Source organism: Gavialis gangeticus, unplaced genomic scaffold, assembly GCF_001723915.1.
Source record: "Gavialis gangeticus isolate Ggan-Ray unplaced genomic scaffold, GavGan_comp1, whole genome shotgun sequence".
NCBI lineage: Eukaryota > Metazoa > Chordata > Crocodylia > Gavialidae > Gavialis > Gavialis gangeticus.
Genome location: NW_017729022.1, coordinates 70452413 through 70469780, shown reverse-complemented (window position 1 = coordinate 70469780; position 17368 = coordinate 70452413). Strand labels below are relative to the sequence as shown.

Here is a 17368-nt window from a genome sequence, read left to right as displayed (position 1 = left end):
TTTAATGTATCAAATCTAACTATTGGAGGGCCATCTTAAATTTGTCTCCCCTTCAGTGCTACAGTGGGGAAAGCAGCAGCAGAAGTGGGGCAGGCAGCTGGTGGGGGGGCATGGGGAGGGACAGCAGCTTGATCTCTGCCTCCCCCCCATGCCTGCCACCCTATGGTGCCTTCATCCCCAGCCACCTGCACCCTGCAGTCTCTGTTACCCCACAGCCATTGCTCCCCTGCTTACCTCCTCTGCAATCTCTGCCCACCCCATCTTACCATCTGACATGGGTCTGGCCCCATTCCAGTCAGGGGCACAGACACAGGGTAGCCCTGGTCCCGGTCCAGTCATGCAGCAGGAGTAGCAGCAGCTCCAGGACACCAGGCAGCAGAGCAGGGGGTAGATGGTGATCAGGCAAGTCAGGGTGGGAGGGAGCAGGTGGCTGCTGTGGCTGCAACTCCAACCCCCCACCCAGGTTGGGGCTGGAGTTGGAGCTTTAGCAGCCTGCCCCTCCCTCTGCCTTGTACCCAAATCCAAGATGAGGGGCTTTGCTCCCCTTCTTGAATACGGAAAAAAACCTCATCTTGGATTCAGGTAAATACATTACATGTTTGTTGTGCTGGAGAAGTGAAGCAGCTAAATAATAGGGGTTTCCTTGTGGAGCTTTAGGCAGACTTTTAAGACTGTTTTGTCTGGCTGCCCAAAAGTGTCTGAAGCAGATGCAATAAGCATCCTTCTTCTGGAGCCAAAAGGCACTGCTTCCCCAGGCTATTGCTATTTTATTCTTTTAGACTGCTGCACTGAATATATTGCATGGCTTGTTTCATATTAATTCAATTTGCAGATCAGGAAAAATTCCTGCCAATGATGAGGAGCAGACTAATGTCCCTTACATCTATGCCATTGGAGATGTGTTGGAGGACAAGCTGGAACTCACACCAGTAGCAATCCAAGCAGGAAGACTGTTGACTCAGAGGCTTTATGCTGGAGCAACCTTAAAAGTAAGTAGTGGGTTATCTTGACAAAACTATCATTGTTCTAAACTTTAAATGCAATATATTAATCCACATGTTAATGTACAATTCATAGCATGGTTTTGAGCATTAGTTTTGATCCCTCCCATTTTCCCTTTACAAAGATATTACTGCTGATCTGTTTTGTCTATAGTGCAGGCAAAATTAATATCTTTTTCTCTCTGAGAGTATAATAGTAAAATTAACTGAACTAATTTAACTAAATTTTAGCTTCAGTCTACCCTATAATTGTCATTTCCTTTAAATTCATTAAGTCTAATTCATAAGACATTTAATAGTTCTATTTATTGTCCATAAAGGGATTGTAGTAGGGTTTTGCAGTGCAGTTAATTCTCAATAGTATATGAACTAATATTTTTACTTCCCATCTTCGTATATTCATTGTAGTACAGTACTACGAGTTCTCTAAATATTCATGAAAGAATGATCCCCTAGCACATTTGAGAAATCTATCTTTACATACAAGACATGTCTATACCACCCCAATATGGAAAAAGGCAGTACTGAGCTAAATCACACTGGGCTTCTTGTAGGGACAGTTTGTTGGTTTGTGCCCAGTGCATTTCTTCTGTTTCCGGGGGTATGGTGCATAGCATGTCTCAGTATGGCACTCCTTGGTGCTATAATGAGACAGTGCAGACATGTGCATTGTTTGTTCCTTTTTACCCCAGTAGAATTTTGGATTTATGTTGGCATAAAATAGAAGTATCCCAATATTAAATCACACCTTACAACCTTTATATGAAAAGAAAAAAAAAGTGTTTCTTCAGAGTGCTATTCATCTGCCTGGGTACTAATAGGGTCCTCATATCCACAGAATTTGAGTGCAAAGATTTCTTTTCTTGTGAGAACTTGAATATTCATATCGGGTTCAATTGTTAACCAGCTTTGGTGTTTGATTGATTTGTTTATTTTAGGCTGGCATGTATTACTGTAACAGAAGTCTGAACCAATGAGCATAATGTCATTACGTCAGCCAAGCAAGTCTTAAAAAATCAGTAACTGGAGCCAATTTTTTTATTTTAATACTCAGAATATGTCTTAATTTAAATTTTGTGCCAGATTGCTCCATTTTAGTAAATTGAGAATTTTATACTGCCAAAGCAAGAGTCATCTTGGTCAATGATTTCAGAAAACTAGTTATTTAGATAGCATCCTAACTTTTACTACTCTTTCCCCCCTTTCCCCCCTCCCCCAAGCTAAAAATGAGTGACTTTGAGGCATAAAAATGTGCATGAATAGGCAGGGAAAAAGAGGCTTAGGTGATTCCTAGCTATAAAGAAAATTCATTAAAAGTAACTCCTTATCAATATAATAATTTATGAGAGGTTTTTTTCCCTTGTTTTAAAGTGAGAGTAAGAACTTTTTAGGAAAACAGGCCAGGGAGAAGAGCTCTGGGTCTATGGTGCATCTGTCAATTTCTGTAATATGATAAAGAAAATTGCATCTGATTTTATTTAGTTTATGCATATTGCCTTTTTGACTTGATTGTATTATTTGCAAGTTGCAGATTTCCAAATATATAAAGATAGTGTATATATTCTGTTGAGAATACTTGTCTTTGAGGAAAGGGACATGATCTGTGCCAGCAACTGGAGTTCTTCGAAGATAGAGCTGAAGTTATGGGAAAACTCTCCTTGGCTTCAGAGGTGCATGATCTGGCACATTGATCTGTTCGGCAGTTCCAAGCCTGTTTCATGAATATTTTCATTCATTATTTACACTTCATATTTTAGACTATGCTAGTGAAAGAAGGAATGATTTCTAGATGTGTGAACTGTGCAGCGTTTGGTTTGTAGGAACTCTTATTTTGATGGAATTTTAAAATCTATCATTTATAGCCAATTTGTCATGGAAATCTGTTACATTTGAAAGCAGGGCACTGAATTCTCTCTTCTCTCTGTAAGTCATACATATTAATTTCATCTTTACCCTATAATTTTGCCAGTTGACCCCTCTAAAAGGAAACAAGACCCAAGACCATGGTTATCTAAAAGTGCATCTTTTCGGGTTATGAATTCCTCATGTCTTCTTCTCATGTTCCAGATATTTGAAACGTTAGCACTGCCATGATTTAATATTGATATGGATGGTGTTAAACAAAATTACATTTTCACTGTTATCCTACACAGTGTGACTATGTGAATGTTCCAACTACTGTGTTCACTCCAATGGAATATGGAGCCTGTGGATTTTCAGAGGAGAAAGCTATGGAGAAATTTGGGGAGAATAATATTGAGGTAAGATCTTTAGTTCTAGTTTTTAATTTAAAAGAACATTTATGTTAATTAAAATAATATCTGGTCACCTTTCTGATTTGAAGGAAGAGGATTCTAGGTGCTTTTTGTTTTGTTAGTTGGACCCAAAAACTTGTTATTAACATTTGCTTGCAGTTGTGGTAAACCTGACTTCAAGTGGGTTCTCTTCTTGGAAAACAGGACTTGGGTATGAAATATTATTTAAAAAAAAACAATAAAACTTGGTCTTCAAACATAACTAACATAACATAAATGAATAAGTTGGCTTTGATGTCAAAGTTGCCTGAGTACAGCAGTTTCTTTATCATGTTCCTCATACGCAGACAGCAATTTTGCAATGATAATTGTTCCTTCTTGTACCAAAGCCCTGATTTTACAACACGCAACTACTGGCTTTTTCTTGTGTGAATCATCCCATTAAATCTGTTGGGATTTTCACATGAGTAAAATTAAGTATGCATAAGCATTTGCAGGAATGGGATCTAGATAACACATTTATTCTACAAAACACACTATAGAAAAATGCAAGAAAAATATCTTGGCATGAGTATGATTGTTATGATGTCCTTGCACTTACCACAGAAGTCACTGTGGGAGCCTGGTTTGGGGGAATGATTGTGTAGGGCAGTGGTTCTCGACCTTTTTCAGAGTTAGGGCATCTTTCCACAACTTTTTAAAATTTAGTGACTTCCCCAGTTGAGAAGCACTGTTGTGTTCAACTTACCTCAGTGATTCTCAACTTGGTGTTGCTGTAACCTCCAGGTAAAACTGCCCACAGGCTGGCTGCACAGCCAGACTGGAAAGGACTGTGGCACATGCCTGTGCTTTTCCTCCATTAGAGTTCTGAAATTTTGCTCCAAGGAGCCTGTAAAGGAATTTCAATCTGCCATGGCTAAATTCCAGTCTGATTAATTGCAATCACTTTAACACATCTGTGGTACTTTGGCTACTAAGATGTTGGTATCTCCTTGCCTACCTTCTGCCTAAAACGTTTAGAAAACAAAGCAATCTTGTTGAGTTTAAAAATAGGGTAAGAAGATCTTTATATAGAGCAGTGGTTTTCAAACTTTTTTCATTTGCGGACCTCTGAAAAATTTGGAATGGAGGTGCAGACCCCTTTGAATTGTAAGTGTGGGTATTCACATACTTTTAAATGATCGTAGCCATGTTTGATGGACCCCTTAGACAAAGTCGGCAGACCTCCAGGGGTCCACGGACCACAGGTATATTAGTTTTTAAAATATATAGGAGATTTTAAAAAATACCCAAGGGTCAGTATAACTGCTTTCATTGAGCCCTTTTGCTCTTTTGATTTCAGTAGCGTGGAGTTAGGCCAGTGCTGACTGTTTTTGAAACATCCTTCTTCTGTGTTGTAAATTATAAAATGTGTTTAATATCTGTATTCTGTTCCCAGGTATACCATAGCTTTTTCTGGCCATTGGAATGGACGGTCCCAGGCAGAGACAACAACAAATGCTATGCAAAGATAATTTGCAATATTCAAGATAACGTAAGTGTATTTTCCCCGTGGTCAAGAAGCAGCTGTGTAATCATTTTAGGGGCTATTGTCATCATATCATTTCAGTTTGTCACTAACCTGACCTGAATGTTAACAGACTTTTTAAATAGTTACCATTTACTTTATACACCCCCCCCAACGCTGTCTAAAGAATCCCATTAACGTCAGTGGGTTTTGGATTTTGCCATTACTTTTGTTCATGTTGATTGTCTTGACCATTTATAATAAATCTAAACAAACATCTGTAGTGCGAAAGATTATCCAAGATGAAACTTGTTATATGTTATCTATTTCTCTCATGCCTGAAACTCCTCTTAATGGCATTTAAAAAAATGGACTGTATTTGATTTTAAATGTTAAGGTTCTATCTATTCCTTATTCTGGAAATCTACCAGAAGTTCTTAATGGCCCTGCTGCTCACTAATGAGGAAACATAATCTTAAACTGTAATCACAAAGGCTGTACTCTATAGTTAGCAGTGCAGATAGACTTGATACACAGCAGATTTGCTACAGAGTAACAACAGGGATGAATCTTCAGCCAGTATAAGGCAGGGTAACTTCATCCTAGCAGTTGACACTAGCTGAGGATCTGTCCTGAAGTATTAAAACACAGAGCAAGATAGTAACAATAAAAATCCCATAGATCTGTATAGATTATTCTCTCCAAGCTTCAGTAAAGAGAGATGCTAGAACATTTCCAAATATTTTTCACTTGAACATTGGTGTACTGATATGAGTGATAATTTGCTAGTGACTATATGCCTTTAAATTTGCTTCAGCAATTGCCAGATACATTATCTGTGTTTTATAAGAAATATTACGACCCGAGAATAGTTTCTAATTTACCTATTGTATACCTGTCATCGCATCCATGAGCCAATGTTTTGATTTTGACTGTTGAGACAGAATGTATTACTTGTCAGTGAATGTCTGCCTGAAGCCACCTTTCAGCAGTAATGATTTAATTCATCAATTACATCAGTCTAATCAAAAAGCTAATTAGAATTATTTATAAGCTTTTCTTGCATTGTAATGCATACTGTAATATAAACAGCTTCTAAATGGGAAGTTTTTAAAATTTATTTTTCATTTAAATGAGAATAAATATGCAGTGTATGGCCACCTAATATAGCCCCAGTGCTGCTCACTGTGCTCCCCAATACTGCACACATGCTTATTTTTTCTCAGACAATCTAATTGAAGTTAGTGGGAAAACATACCTCAGAAAACAGTAAATTCTCATGGATTTGCAAAATCTGTCACACTCAGTAATCAGACACAACTTATGCAACAACGTCATACTTGTGTCCTTAGCATTGTCAGATGACTGTTTGCACAAAACTGTGTAGAGAGCTGATGCTCTAGTTCTTGTCATTTCTTTCTGTTTCATAGACATACCAAAATTGTTTTTACAATTTTCCTTTTGTAGTGGGAATGATAATTTTATATTTATATCTATATTTGTGTAATTATATATTAACTTAAGAGTCTTATAGTCTTACCAGTGCCAAAAATCTTCAAAATAATCTGAAAAGAATAAATGCATGAGGCTATTTGAATTTACTTCTCTCTGTTATTTAGAAGAGAGTTATTGGGTTCCATGTGCTTGGCCCAAATGCTGGAGAAGTTACCCAGGGGTTTGCAGCTGCCATCAAGTGTGGACTGACAAAAGAGCAGTTGGACAGCACAATAGGAATTCATCCAGTCTGTGCAGAGGTGCGTATACCATGTCAGTGAGTTTTCACAGCTAATGTGTGCATTTGGAAGTAAAATTATATACGAAGCTAGATTTGCTTATATAGTGCAGCCACTTTGTAGTGTAATATATGACCTTAAAACTGGATCATTCAGCCTCCAAAGGTTTGTCCTAGATTATTGCATTTACCTCCCACCAGCAAAAGGTAGATCCAGTGTGAGACTAGGGCAGGCACAAAAGCTCCTGTGTCTTCCCCTTCCTTACTGCCAACATATGAAGAGAAAGAATGATGTAAGAGCCTTCATGTCTTTTTGTACTCTAGAAGATCCCCATTTGTGATCCTCAGCAGTGGCAAAACTATCAACCACCATAAAGTGGGCAGCTTTCAAGTTGCTTTAAGCCTGTACCTGGGGATTATCATAGCATAGAGTGTCAGCAGGATTGGGGTAGTTCAGAGATGAGTTTTAGTCCTTCTGATAGCTCCTTCCCCCTTCACTTCTGCCTTCCCTTGCTTTGGCTGTGTGCTTTTCACCTGTAGCTTTGAGGATATATCCCATAATTTTGAAATATAAGTAGAGCCAATATATTTTAATCTCTCAGGAGTGGATGTCAGAAATACTTGACTATTCAACGTTTTTATAAAAAGGAACTAGCGAATTGTCCATCAAGAATGACGGGGGGGACATGGAGCACTGCCATCTATTATGCTGCACCGCTGCTGCCTCTGAGGTGCCTCTCCATCCCCGTCATCATGGTGGTGCTCCACACTCTGGTTCACTAACCAGTCAGAGAGCTCCAAGAGGGTTATGGACAGACAGACAGACAAAGCCCTTTATTATATAAGAACTAGCGAATTGCCCATCAAGGATGATGGGGGGAGGGGGCAGGGGGAAGCAGGGAAGGAATGCCACCACCCCATGCCCCTGCTGCCTCCCAGGAGGGGGGTGGGGGAGACTTACACTGCAGTCTCTTCTATCCCCCTCCACCACCACCCTGCGCTGCTGCCACCTCCAAGGAGCAGGGCCGGGGAGGGGAGGGGACGGGATAGACAAGGCCAGCAGTGCTGGCCTCGCCATTCAACTCTATACTTGCCATCATGGGGGCGTTCCACTGTCCCATTCCATCCCTGCCTTCCCCTTCATCCCCCTCTGCCACTACCCCATGCCGCTGCCACCTCCAAGCTGGAGAGTTTCAAGAGTTCGGCCCCCCCTCCGCTCCATGTCTGACCCATGACAGCCACCCTCCGCTCCCCACCATCGCATCTGGCCGTCCATCTGTGTCTCTGTCTGTGCGGAGCACACTGCTTGTTTCAGTAAGCATTGTGATTGGCTGCCGAGGCAACCAATCGTAGAGCTCCAAGAGCATTATGGCCAGATGCACAGACAAAGCGCGCGCGCGCGCGCGCGTGTGTGTGTGTGTGTGTGTGTGTGTGTGTTTTGATTTGGAGGATGGAAATTGCTTTTGGATGACCCAAAAATGATGATGTTTAAATTTAACCAGTTTATATCAAGACTGGGATTTAGGTTTTTATTATTTAACTGTGTATTTAATACTGTGGTCTGCCATGTTGAACTGCCTCCTCTGTCAGAGAGCACAGAATTCTATTTCTGTTCATAAATTTGCATATGAAGCTTAAAATATTACTTCTGCTCAATTGGTTATCAAGGGCTAAAATTTCAGATAGTTATAAAGCAGGCTTTAAACTGGTGTTCTACCAAAGGAACAACTACATCAAGACCTTCCTATTAAAATCTGTCCCTAGAGATTCCATTTAACTCAACATTTTGATTAAATAAAAAAGTATCACATAGAAAAGCAAAATAATTTATTTTTACTTTTGTTTTGCAATTCACTTAAACTGAAATATTGGCTTTTCTATAGAGAAAGGCAGCCAGATCCTCAGCTGGGGAGTCAGGTTCCATTGGATACAGCTGGTTATGTCAATTTATATCAGCTGAGAACCTTGGTCCATGATCCCTTCTGGACCGTCTTAACTCTTGAATTCCAGTCAGTGGGTTTTGTGCTGAATCTGTATTTTTATATGCAAAATTTAGCTACAGGCTGTAGCATTGAATACTAGAAGTCTGCAGAAATAGCAGAATCCATGTACCTGTGTTTGTATGTGTTGTGTGTGCAAAGTAAACAGCATAGCACAGTCTTTGTGAATGTAATATATTGGTGGCTGTTTGAATCATTTTCAAAGCACCCACGACAAAGGTTTTCGTTTCCTCTGTAATAGCATATTATAATGGTCTTCTTAGAAGTTCTCAGAGGGGGAAACAAGTTCTCAGTTCATCAGAAGCCCTTTAGAGTGGATGTCTGAGTGGGAGTTGGCAAACCTGTGAATTCAAATAGGGAATTAGCATATGTAGTGTGAAGATAGAATGATACTTGTAATTTATTCTGGACATCTGAGCTGCTAAAATTGAAAATGAATAGAATTATGATTAGACATAATTTGGAGACATAATTTCAGTTAATCATGTTTATTTGGGCAAGAAAATGGAATTGGTTCAGGAGAAACACACAAATGAAAAGCTCCAGAGAGTTATTATGATTTTTAGTGGCAGCCTTCAAGAGTTCCTGTTTCGTCATCTCATCTTCTGTGCAGGCAACAAAAATCAAAGTGCAGCGGTGAGAAAAAAAAAGGTTTAAAAATTGTGTGGCAGTTGTAGGTCCTGAATATATTGAAACAAATTAGAGTGATGAGTGACATCAGCCCAGTTTTTATACATTTATAAACGAACTACAGAGAAGCAAATCGGATCCCTGCAGAAAGCAATAAGCTTGCATTTTTATAGGGTCAGATATTGACATCCACACTGATGTGCTGCATTTCCTGAATAGCCCCATAAGAAGTACGCTATTGCACAACTTCAGTAAGACTAAGAATTGAGTTGCAATTTGTTCGTTTTATAAATTAGAGCAAGATTTTGCTTTTTCTTGCTTGGCTCAAAAATATTTGCTGCGAAAAGGACCTGTTGAGATCAATAGCTCTGCTTAAAGAGTAAAGTTCAATTTAAAATGTGGACACGTTTCATAATTACTACAGAGTAATTTACCCCATTTTGTACTTTGTAGTGCAGAACATACAAGTGACAAACTCTCCCAAACTGATATACTTGGCTACTCGGTGGCAGAAGAGCCATTTTGCATTGAGCAGATACAGTGGGATAAAACTGATCACAGGAACAGACATGCAAAATATTCTATATAGTAACTTTCCTACATAGTAAAGTTTCTATATATTTTTCAATCTTGAGTTCAAGTGATTTTTACTACATAGTAAGATGGTGTACAGTAAATCTTTTCCTCTTGCTGTGAAGTAAAGTTGATAGACAGCAGTAAATGTGACATGTCTCTACACTTTTCATTTGAATTTCAGTGGCAGAACCTTCAGAAAAGCAGAGGTAGAGGTGAGGGGTGTCTTTTCCCCTAGAAAGACTGTTTTGCTGTTTAAAATGTTAGTATTTAAAACTGAGGATATATGATTAAAGTTAGATTTCTTATAAAACCAGCGTAGCTCAGCTGGTTAATTAATATATGCTTTTCAGTTACTTAATCTATAATCTTGTCTTCACTTGAACAAGCTCTCAATCAAAAAATCACATTTCCAGTAATTCCCAAATAGATTCCATTGGATTTGTTTTAGTCAACAAGCTGTGCAGAGACTGCACAGCAGCCAGAACTGGCTGGTGCACACAGAGATTAGGCTCAGATAAAGAAGGAAACAGATAATGTTTGTAATAAAGACATTGAACAGCACTGGTCCAAGGACCAAGCCTTGTGGGACTCCACTGCCCACAACTTTCCAGGTTGATACCAACCCATCTACCACCACTCTCTGGGTGCAACCCCTAAGCCAATTTGTCACCCATGTGACTGTGTAATCATCTACGTCACGGTCTCTCAGTTTATCTATGAGAATATAATGAGATATCGTATTGAAGACCTTCTTAAAATCCAAGTAGATGACATCCACCTTGATTCCCGCATCTAAGCATTTTGTGACCTGGTCATAAAAAGAAACAAGGTTAGTTGGGTAGGATCTGCCTGCTATGGATCCATACCGGTTGCCCTTTAGCACTGCTTTCCTCGCTGGTCTCCCACAACTGTGATCCTTAATAACCTTTTTTCAAAGGTTTTCCTGAGGATAGAGGTGAGACTAACTGGTCTATAGTTACCCGGATCCTTCCTTCCTTCCTCCCCTTCTTGAAAATAGGGACCACATTGGCCCTTTTCCGGTCCTCTGGGACCTGACCTAAGTGCCAAGAGTGCTCGAACAGCCGTGCCAGTAGCTCTGCTATGACTATGCTACGACAGTCTGCTTATAAAAGAGGAAGATGTGTATTATTTATTGATGCTTTTCTCCAAAGAGGTGTTAGCAATCTGTACAAAAAGGTTTCTATTCACCAAACTCCAGGGTTTTTAGATCCCTGTTAACTGCAGACAATTGGGGCACATCCCCACGTGCAGGTGTGTGTGCTTGCTGCGGCAAAAGTAGTAGTGGCACAAAATTGCTGCAGTATACACCTCTATATGTGTGGCTTGGTGTGAGGCAAATTGCCTTGCTTCGGGGAAACTGCAGTTTCCCTGCTCCTCCCGACTCCTGCCATGCTGGAGCAGCTGGGGGACAACTAAAGCAGAGATGCTCAGGCCAGCAGTTGTTTTTTGCTATTGGGATCTCCCAGTAGCAATTTTTGCCCCAGTGCTGCAAATTTGCAGTGTAGGGCATGTTTTAACATGCCAGGCATGCAATTTTTGGCACCTCAGAGAAGTTTGCAGCACCAGAAACTGCATGTGCCTGCACATCTGATTATGTCCTTGGGTTTCATTTGCATGGCTGAAATAGCCAGATAGTCTAATCTCGGTTTATTCTCCTTAGAGATAACTTTGATGGTGGCTAATTACTGTAGCTGCGAACCATATTTATTTTTATACAGTTTTGGAACTGTTTTGATTTTCTGTAATCCTTCCTGTATTAGACATATGCAAAATAATGCTACCTGCTGTATAGTAAATGTCACATATTAACTCAGGTAATTTGCTGGATTTTATGTAGTTTCTTTTTCTTCTGAAATTACAATATTTTTTAATTTTATAAAAATATCTTTAGTATTTTTATTTTTATGGTTGTCATAAAATAATAAAAAAATGTATATCTATAAAGAATTTCATAGGGTATTATCTGGAGAAAACAAAGTGCATCGTAGTATTAAGGCAGCTTGTATATAAGAAAACTATACTGAAAGAGTTGTACTGAGGCATTTTTAATTTTATTCTGGTAATGTATGAGCTCTTTCAATCAAAATTGTGGTTACAAAGGTTACAAACAGCCTACTTCTAAAATGCGAGGGGCAACCTCACTCTGATTGAAAGCCCACTGAAGTCTGTTCCTTCATTTTTATAATGTTAGTGTTTTTGGGGCCTACTGTGCTGAACACTGGTAAAAATGGGTGGTAAGCAATTGTAAGCTCTTTGGAGAAACTAGCCAGAATGCCTAGAGATGAGAGAAGAGATGCACAGAAGCAAGTGATTGGACTCCGAGGTACAGAAAGGTTAATAATTTTCCTGAGGTTATATAGGAAAACTAAGATAGAGGGGAATAAAAAATACTTTCTGGAGTTCCAGTCCAGTCACCTCTAGCCACAAGCCCATTCTATGACTTCCCTAAGCAAGTTTCTAGGAAAAAAATCATAAGTTCACTGGGTTGAGGCACAGTAAGTAGCTCCACATAGACTATTTCCCCACCAGATCCTTGTGCCATTGACATGAGGCTTCAACTTCTGAAGCCTGTCCAGCTTGCCCCAGATTCCCTAAGTATCCCAAGTAGGTTGTCATACCGTTAAGTGGGCTCCAAGGCTGTTTGGAGTTATGCCAGGGATTGTGTTAGCACTTGGAGCAGCCCAGAATTGCACAGATGCCTGGGTAGTTTGAAGCCAATCCTGTCCCTCCTTGTGGGATATTGGAGGTGCAACACAGCATCTTGGCTTACGTGTTGGAATCGAGGCTTCCTTTTCCTAAGCAAGGCTCCCAACCTTTGGATGCATGTCAGTGCAAGCGTAGTCAGTCCTCTTGCAGTTGTCAAACATCTGGTTGCCATATCACTCTTTGCTGCCCCACAACCAGCAGCACTGTTGACAGCCTAAAATAACATGGAAGGCTTTGTGCAGTTCCTTTCTTACTGGGGTGAATTTCAGCCTATAAAAATTCCTATTATGGTGACATATATGTGATGTGAGAAGGGTTTATGGCAATGATTTACGTTCTGTTTAGGAACCTGCTGTCTTGTGTTGATTTCAGTTTCCTAGCAAACTGAAGTCAACATACTCAATAATTGTATAGACTGGAGTGTATTATTGTTGATCGAAAGACACACAACATTCCCTTATTAATTTATCCTTTCCCCCAAAAAAGTCCTAGGGAGAATTGTGAAGACAGTGGTACATATGGGTTCTGCATGTATTTTGATTTAGAAAAGAAATGGATTTAGCATGCTTTCTTCATGTCTGAGTTCTACCCCCTCTGAGATTCATTTACGTATACTCAAAGTATTCCTGTTTCCTTCATTTTAGATATTCACCACCCTATCAGTGACAAAGCGTTCTGGTGGAAATATCGTTCAATCTGGATGCTGAGGTTAAACACCCCCACTGTTGTTGCTGTTGCCGGAGACCAACTTTCATCACTGTGGCTGACTTGTGCAGAAGAAACCACCTCAAGATAAACTGTCATCAACCCTCGATAGCAATATGCATGTCTTCACCAAAGCACTACCTTAACTGGATGAGACAAGCATGTTGAGGTTTGTTAGTTGCTTGTGATGATTGGATGGCAATTTGCAAAACAGTGGGAATAATTAATGTCAAGCTGCTGCATGGCATGGCATTTACAGGATGCTTCCATGAAGTCGCAGCCTAAAGCCAGCATTTCTGGTAGGCAGTGATGGAAGAATTGCTAGCACAGTTTGAGAATAACCTCCTTCTCCTAAATGAAGAGCTTCCTAATTCAAATGCATCACCACAAGTCCTGAAATTCTGTGGTATCTTATTATGGCTCAGTATAAAACTGTCATTATGACAACTCCTTGTTAAGCATACATACCATTTGAGGACAGTAATGTAGTTAAGTCATGCATGTAGAGAGAGAACTTATCTTACATTTAATTCAGACAAGGAAAATGTCCTTGCAGAAAGATTCAGCACTTTTCAGAATAGGAAATCTAGTTTGGCTTCCAAAAATCCTAAAACCTAGTTGTTAAGTCCTCTTCTTTTTGTTTCGTTTTATTTTGCAGCCACCTACTTGTGGCTATGGTTGCAACTTGTTCTAGTCATTGAAAGAGGAAAATATTTTGCAAGGCCTTGCTACATGGGCAAACTTTTTGCCAGAATACCTTTTAGGGTATTCTTTAATATATAAACTCGTTAGGCACGCGCACAGAAATTATGATTTTCTTTGAAAAACAAAAATTTCAAAAAAGACCTGTCTCTTATCTCACTATAATTAATCCTCTTTGGAAGTGAAATAATTCTGTTTTGGAATGAGCATACCACTCTAAAGTGTATGTACAGGTGTCCAATTTCAAATTAACTGCACTACTTCAGATAGTCCTCTCATTGTTATCCCCTGCTGCATTGCTTCCTATCTAAATACTCTGCACTGCTTTGGGGTCATATGGCATTTATACCCATACCTTAGTCCACTCCCGTGCACCAGAAATCCAGCACATCTGAGGAGATTTGATTAACATAGTCTGCATATATTTGTATAAATGATGATATGTGCATCAGCATGCAGAAAATGGCAGTGGTGCACTTTTGAATTAAAACACCTTTGATGTATTTTAGTTCAAAAGCGCACTGCTACCATTTTCTCAGCACTGACACGCATTTTGTTGTTTATACAAATGCATGTGCTGCAAGTGCCAGGTGCTGCGGTGCATGCATGTGTAAAAATGCCCATAATGTCCAACTAGATAATGGAATACTGTGAAAGGAATTATTGGCATTTGGCCCCAAATACCAGTACGTTCCACTAGATACCTCATAATCAAACATGATGCCCCATAACGTATTGATCCTAGTGTTGGAACATTGTACCTTGCACCTGCTCAAAAAAGCTCTCCACTTATTTCTCTGACTGACAGATGAAATCACTTAAGCCAGTTTGAACAAAGCAGTATGGTTGCACTCTTTGGGCATCTATATACATGCTCTGGGGTGGGGGCACTTTAACTCTGAGAGCTTTAGTTCAACAAGCTTTAGTTAAGTGCCCCCATTGCCATTTTGAAACATGAGGACGCTGAATACATGTGATGTGGAAGCTAATGGAGTGCGCTAATTAGCATGCTCTGGCAGACTGACAGCAGACTCAATTAATTGAGTTTGCTCCGATGCGTGATAAGTAGCACGCGTTGGAGCACACATCTGTCATGCGTATGGGTGCCCTTTCAGTTTAGTTACATCTGCATAACAAAATGATCTCTCAAAAAACCCTATGTTGAAACAGATCTTTTCTGGGGGTAAAGGCATCTTAATTTTCTTGTATGCGCTGTCATTTTCTTTAACGGATATAAACAAGTTTAAAACAGTATTTACTTCTAAAACTCATTTCCCTCCATATTTCTCTTGTGCCTGTTAAAGTCTGTGCATTTATCAAAACAGAAGCAAAACATCTCTTTGTAATGGAAATGAATGTGCTTTTTAATCTGGTTCACAACAGCTCTCTGATTTAACAGGCATCTTCAGCATTTTTTAATGGTTTTCCAGAGTTTATTGTTGTAGGATGAATCCTGGGAGAGTCACCCTAAGACAAAAGCTTTGGTCTAGGTCTTTGGCCAGGAGTGAATTTCACCTTTTCTCTGCTGGCAGTCTTCTACCAGGGTGCGTCTAAACCAGATGCTACTACTCAGTGGTCACTGAGCATTTATGTAGTACTTGTATAAGCAAATACTAAATAAATGTGCAGTAACCAGAGTTGCTGCGCAGTAGCACTGGCAAACATCTTTAAGTGATGGTACTGCAGAGTATCTTAATACTAATGCACAGCAGTATCTCAGCGTGGCTTTTGTCACGTGACGCTATTGCACAGTAGCGTCAGGCTACTGCGCAGTCAGCATCTCATGTAGACGTGCCCACGGAGTTGTAAATTATTTTTACAAGTTCCAACTTAACTGAAGGGTTTTTAAAAAATGTTTGATACCATACCAAACAGTTTGTTTGTTTTTTTCTGGGCCAGTTTACAGAACAAATAGAACATTTGCACAAGGTGCTACGCATTTTGATCACCCTCGAAGTGAAGAAAGAAATCAAGTGAAGGAAGAAAGATGCCATTTTTAACGGCAGAGAAAGCCAGTATAAAATTATTAACTCCTGAGTCATTTATTTTAATCTTTTGATTTTGAATACTGTGTTGGATAGTTTCATAAGATGTAGGGAGTTGGCATCTTTTGGTATATTAAAGATACAAGGAGGGCATAGTTTTAAGACAAAAGAACTCATTTTCACTAAAATTATCAGCCTCTTGTGTCCTGAATGCCCCAGATGCCACATGTATGGCTTCTGAAAACCCAGACAGTACAGTTTCTTCAAACCTGAGTGAATAACCTTCTACATATGAGAAATCATTAAAGCCAGGTAGTTAAACATATAGATAAAGGTTGTGTGTGTGTGAGTGTGTACGTGTGCATGTTTGCAGGACTGGGGCCATAGGTTTGTAAAGCTTCCTTCAACTGATTAATAATTTTGGTGTACATATTCTAAACTATTTTTATATATATTTAAAATAAAAGAAGTGGAGTGTAAGCATTTTAGTACATTTTTCCTCATTAAATTTTATATTGTGTTTCTATTCATGGTGATAGAGGCATATAATTCATGAAGACAAGATATAAGGCTCTGTTGAATGCCAAAGCAAAGTACTTGGAATTTATATCAAATTACACATTTTATGATGAATGTTTTGAAAATTATATTTACTAGAAAATGTAATAAATTAAACAATATTTATATTCAGCTCATGTCCTTCTTTTTACTGTATTAGTTATTAACATTTTTGGAACTCTTGCATGAATACAAGCCAAATGCCTCTTAAGGTATTTCATTGAAATACGTGGAGAATCAGCAATTTTTGAAAGTTTCAATGGTTAATTAACAGGCTGCTTTTTTGCTATCTGCTGAGATTCACTTTTTAAAGTTTAGCTTTCTCCCACTCATCATTACACACCCTGGTGTGATCTGTTAGGACAACCCTAACTTGTATCCTAACTTCAAAGAGATCTGCTGATGGCACTGCGTCTCCCTCCCTCCCTCCCTCCCACTTTTCAGATCAAATGCACCTCTTTTGTAATTATAGTGGAGAGGACTTATACTTAAGGTTGAGAACCTCTTGCCTTAAAATAATCAGCTCTTCTAAATGTTCTAATATCCATGGGCTTACTCGTATTGCTCTGAAATTTGGTATGCTCCATGGGAGAGGTAGGGTAGGGTTACTGTTGCAAATATGGTATAATACCAGCAAGGGGTACCTGAGATTCAGCCTCCACCTCTTCTGTGTGTGTGTAGGGGAGGAGGGGGGAAGGAATTGGGGGCCAGCTTGTCTTACAGTTGGCGTATTCAACCCACTTTTTAAAACAGACCTGGGGATCAATCTGCAGCTCTGATAGGATCATTGTTGCAACTGTTTGACATTTACCAAGCTAGTGCATGGCACGCTTACTCTCCTTTTAGAGAAGCAAAATTTATAGAGGCGTGTTGGGCTTTTTTAAGAGGTGTGAAACTACTGCATGCTCACCAAACAGATGACAGTGCTTTTGTGTGAACAGGATAGCTGAAAGAATCATAGAAGTTGGGTCGGAAGGGACCTTGTAGATC

General features: G+C 39.5%; 1 protein-coding gene and 1 long non-coding RNA gene across 3 annotated transcripts in view; one reads left to right on the top strand and one right to left on the bottom strand.

The window, feature by feature from the left end:
• The window catches only part of TXNRD1 (thioredoxin reductase 1), an 81525-nt gene extending 67571 nt beyond the window's left edge, over positions 1–13954 (top strand). For both annotated transcript variants that reach the window (XM_019515344.1, XM_019515343.1), the window contains exons 13-17: positions 833–989; positions 3155–3262; positions 4695–4790; positions 6383–6517; positions 13073–13954. In XM_019515344.1, the coding sequence (XP_019370889.1) occupies positions 833–989; positions 3155–3262; positions 4695–4790; positions 6383–6517; positions 13073–13135 (559 nt within the window). In that variant the 3' untranslated portion in view covers positions 13136–13954. The remainder of the gene's footprint in view (positions 1–832; positions 990–3154; positions 3263–4694; positions 4791–6382; positions 6518–13072) is intronic.
• LOC109296121 overlaps positions 1–17368 on the bottom strand; it is a 637130-nt gene that overhangs the window by 606135 nt on the left and 13627 nt on the right. The gene's annotated exons all lie outside the window — the stretch shown is intronic.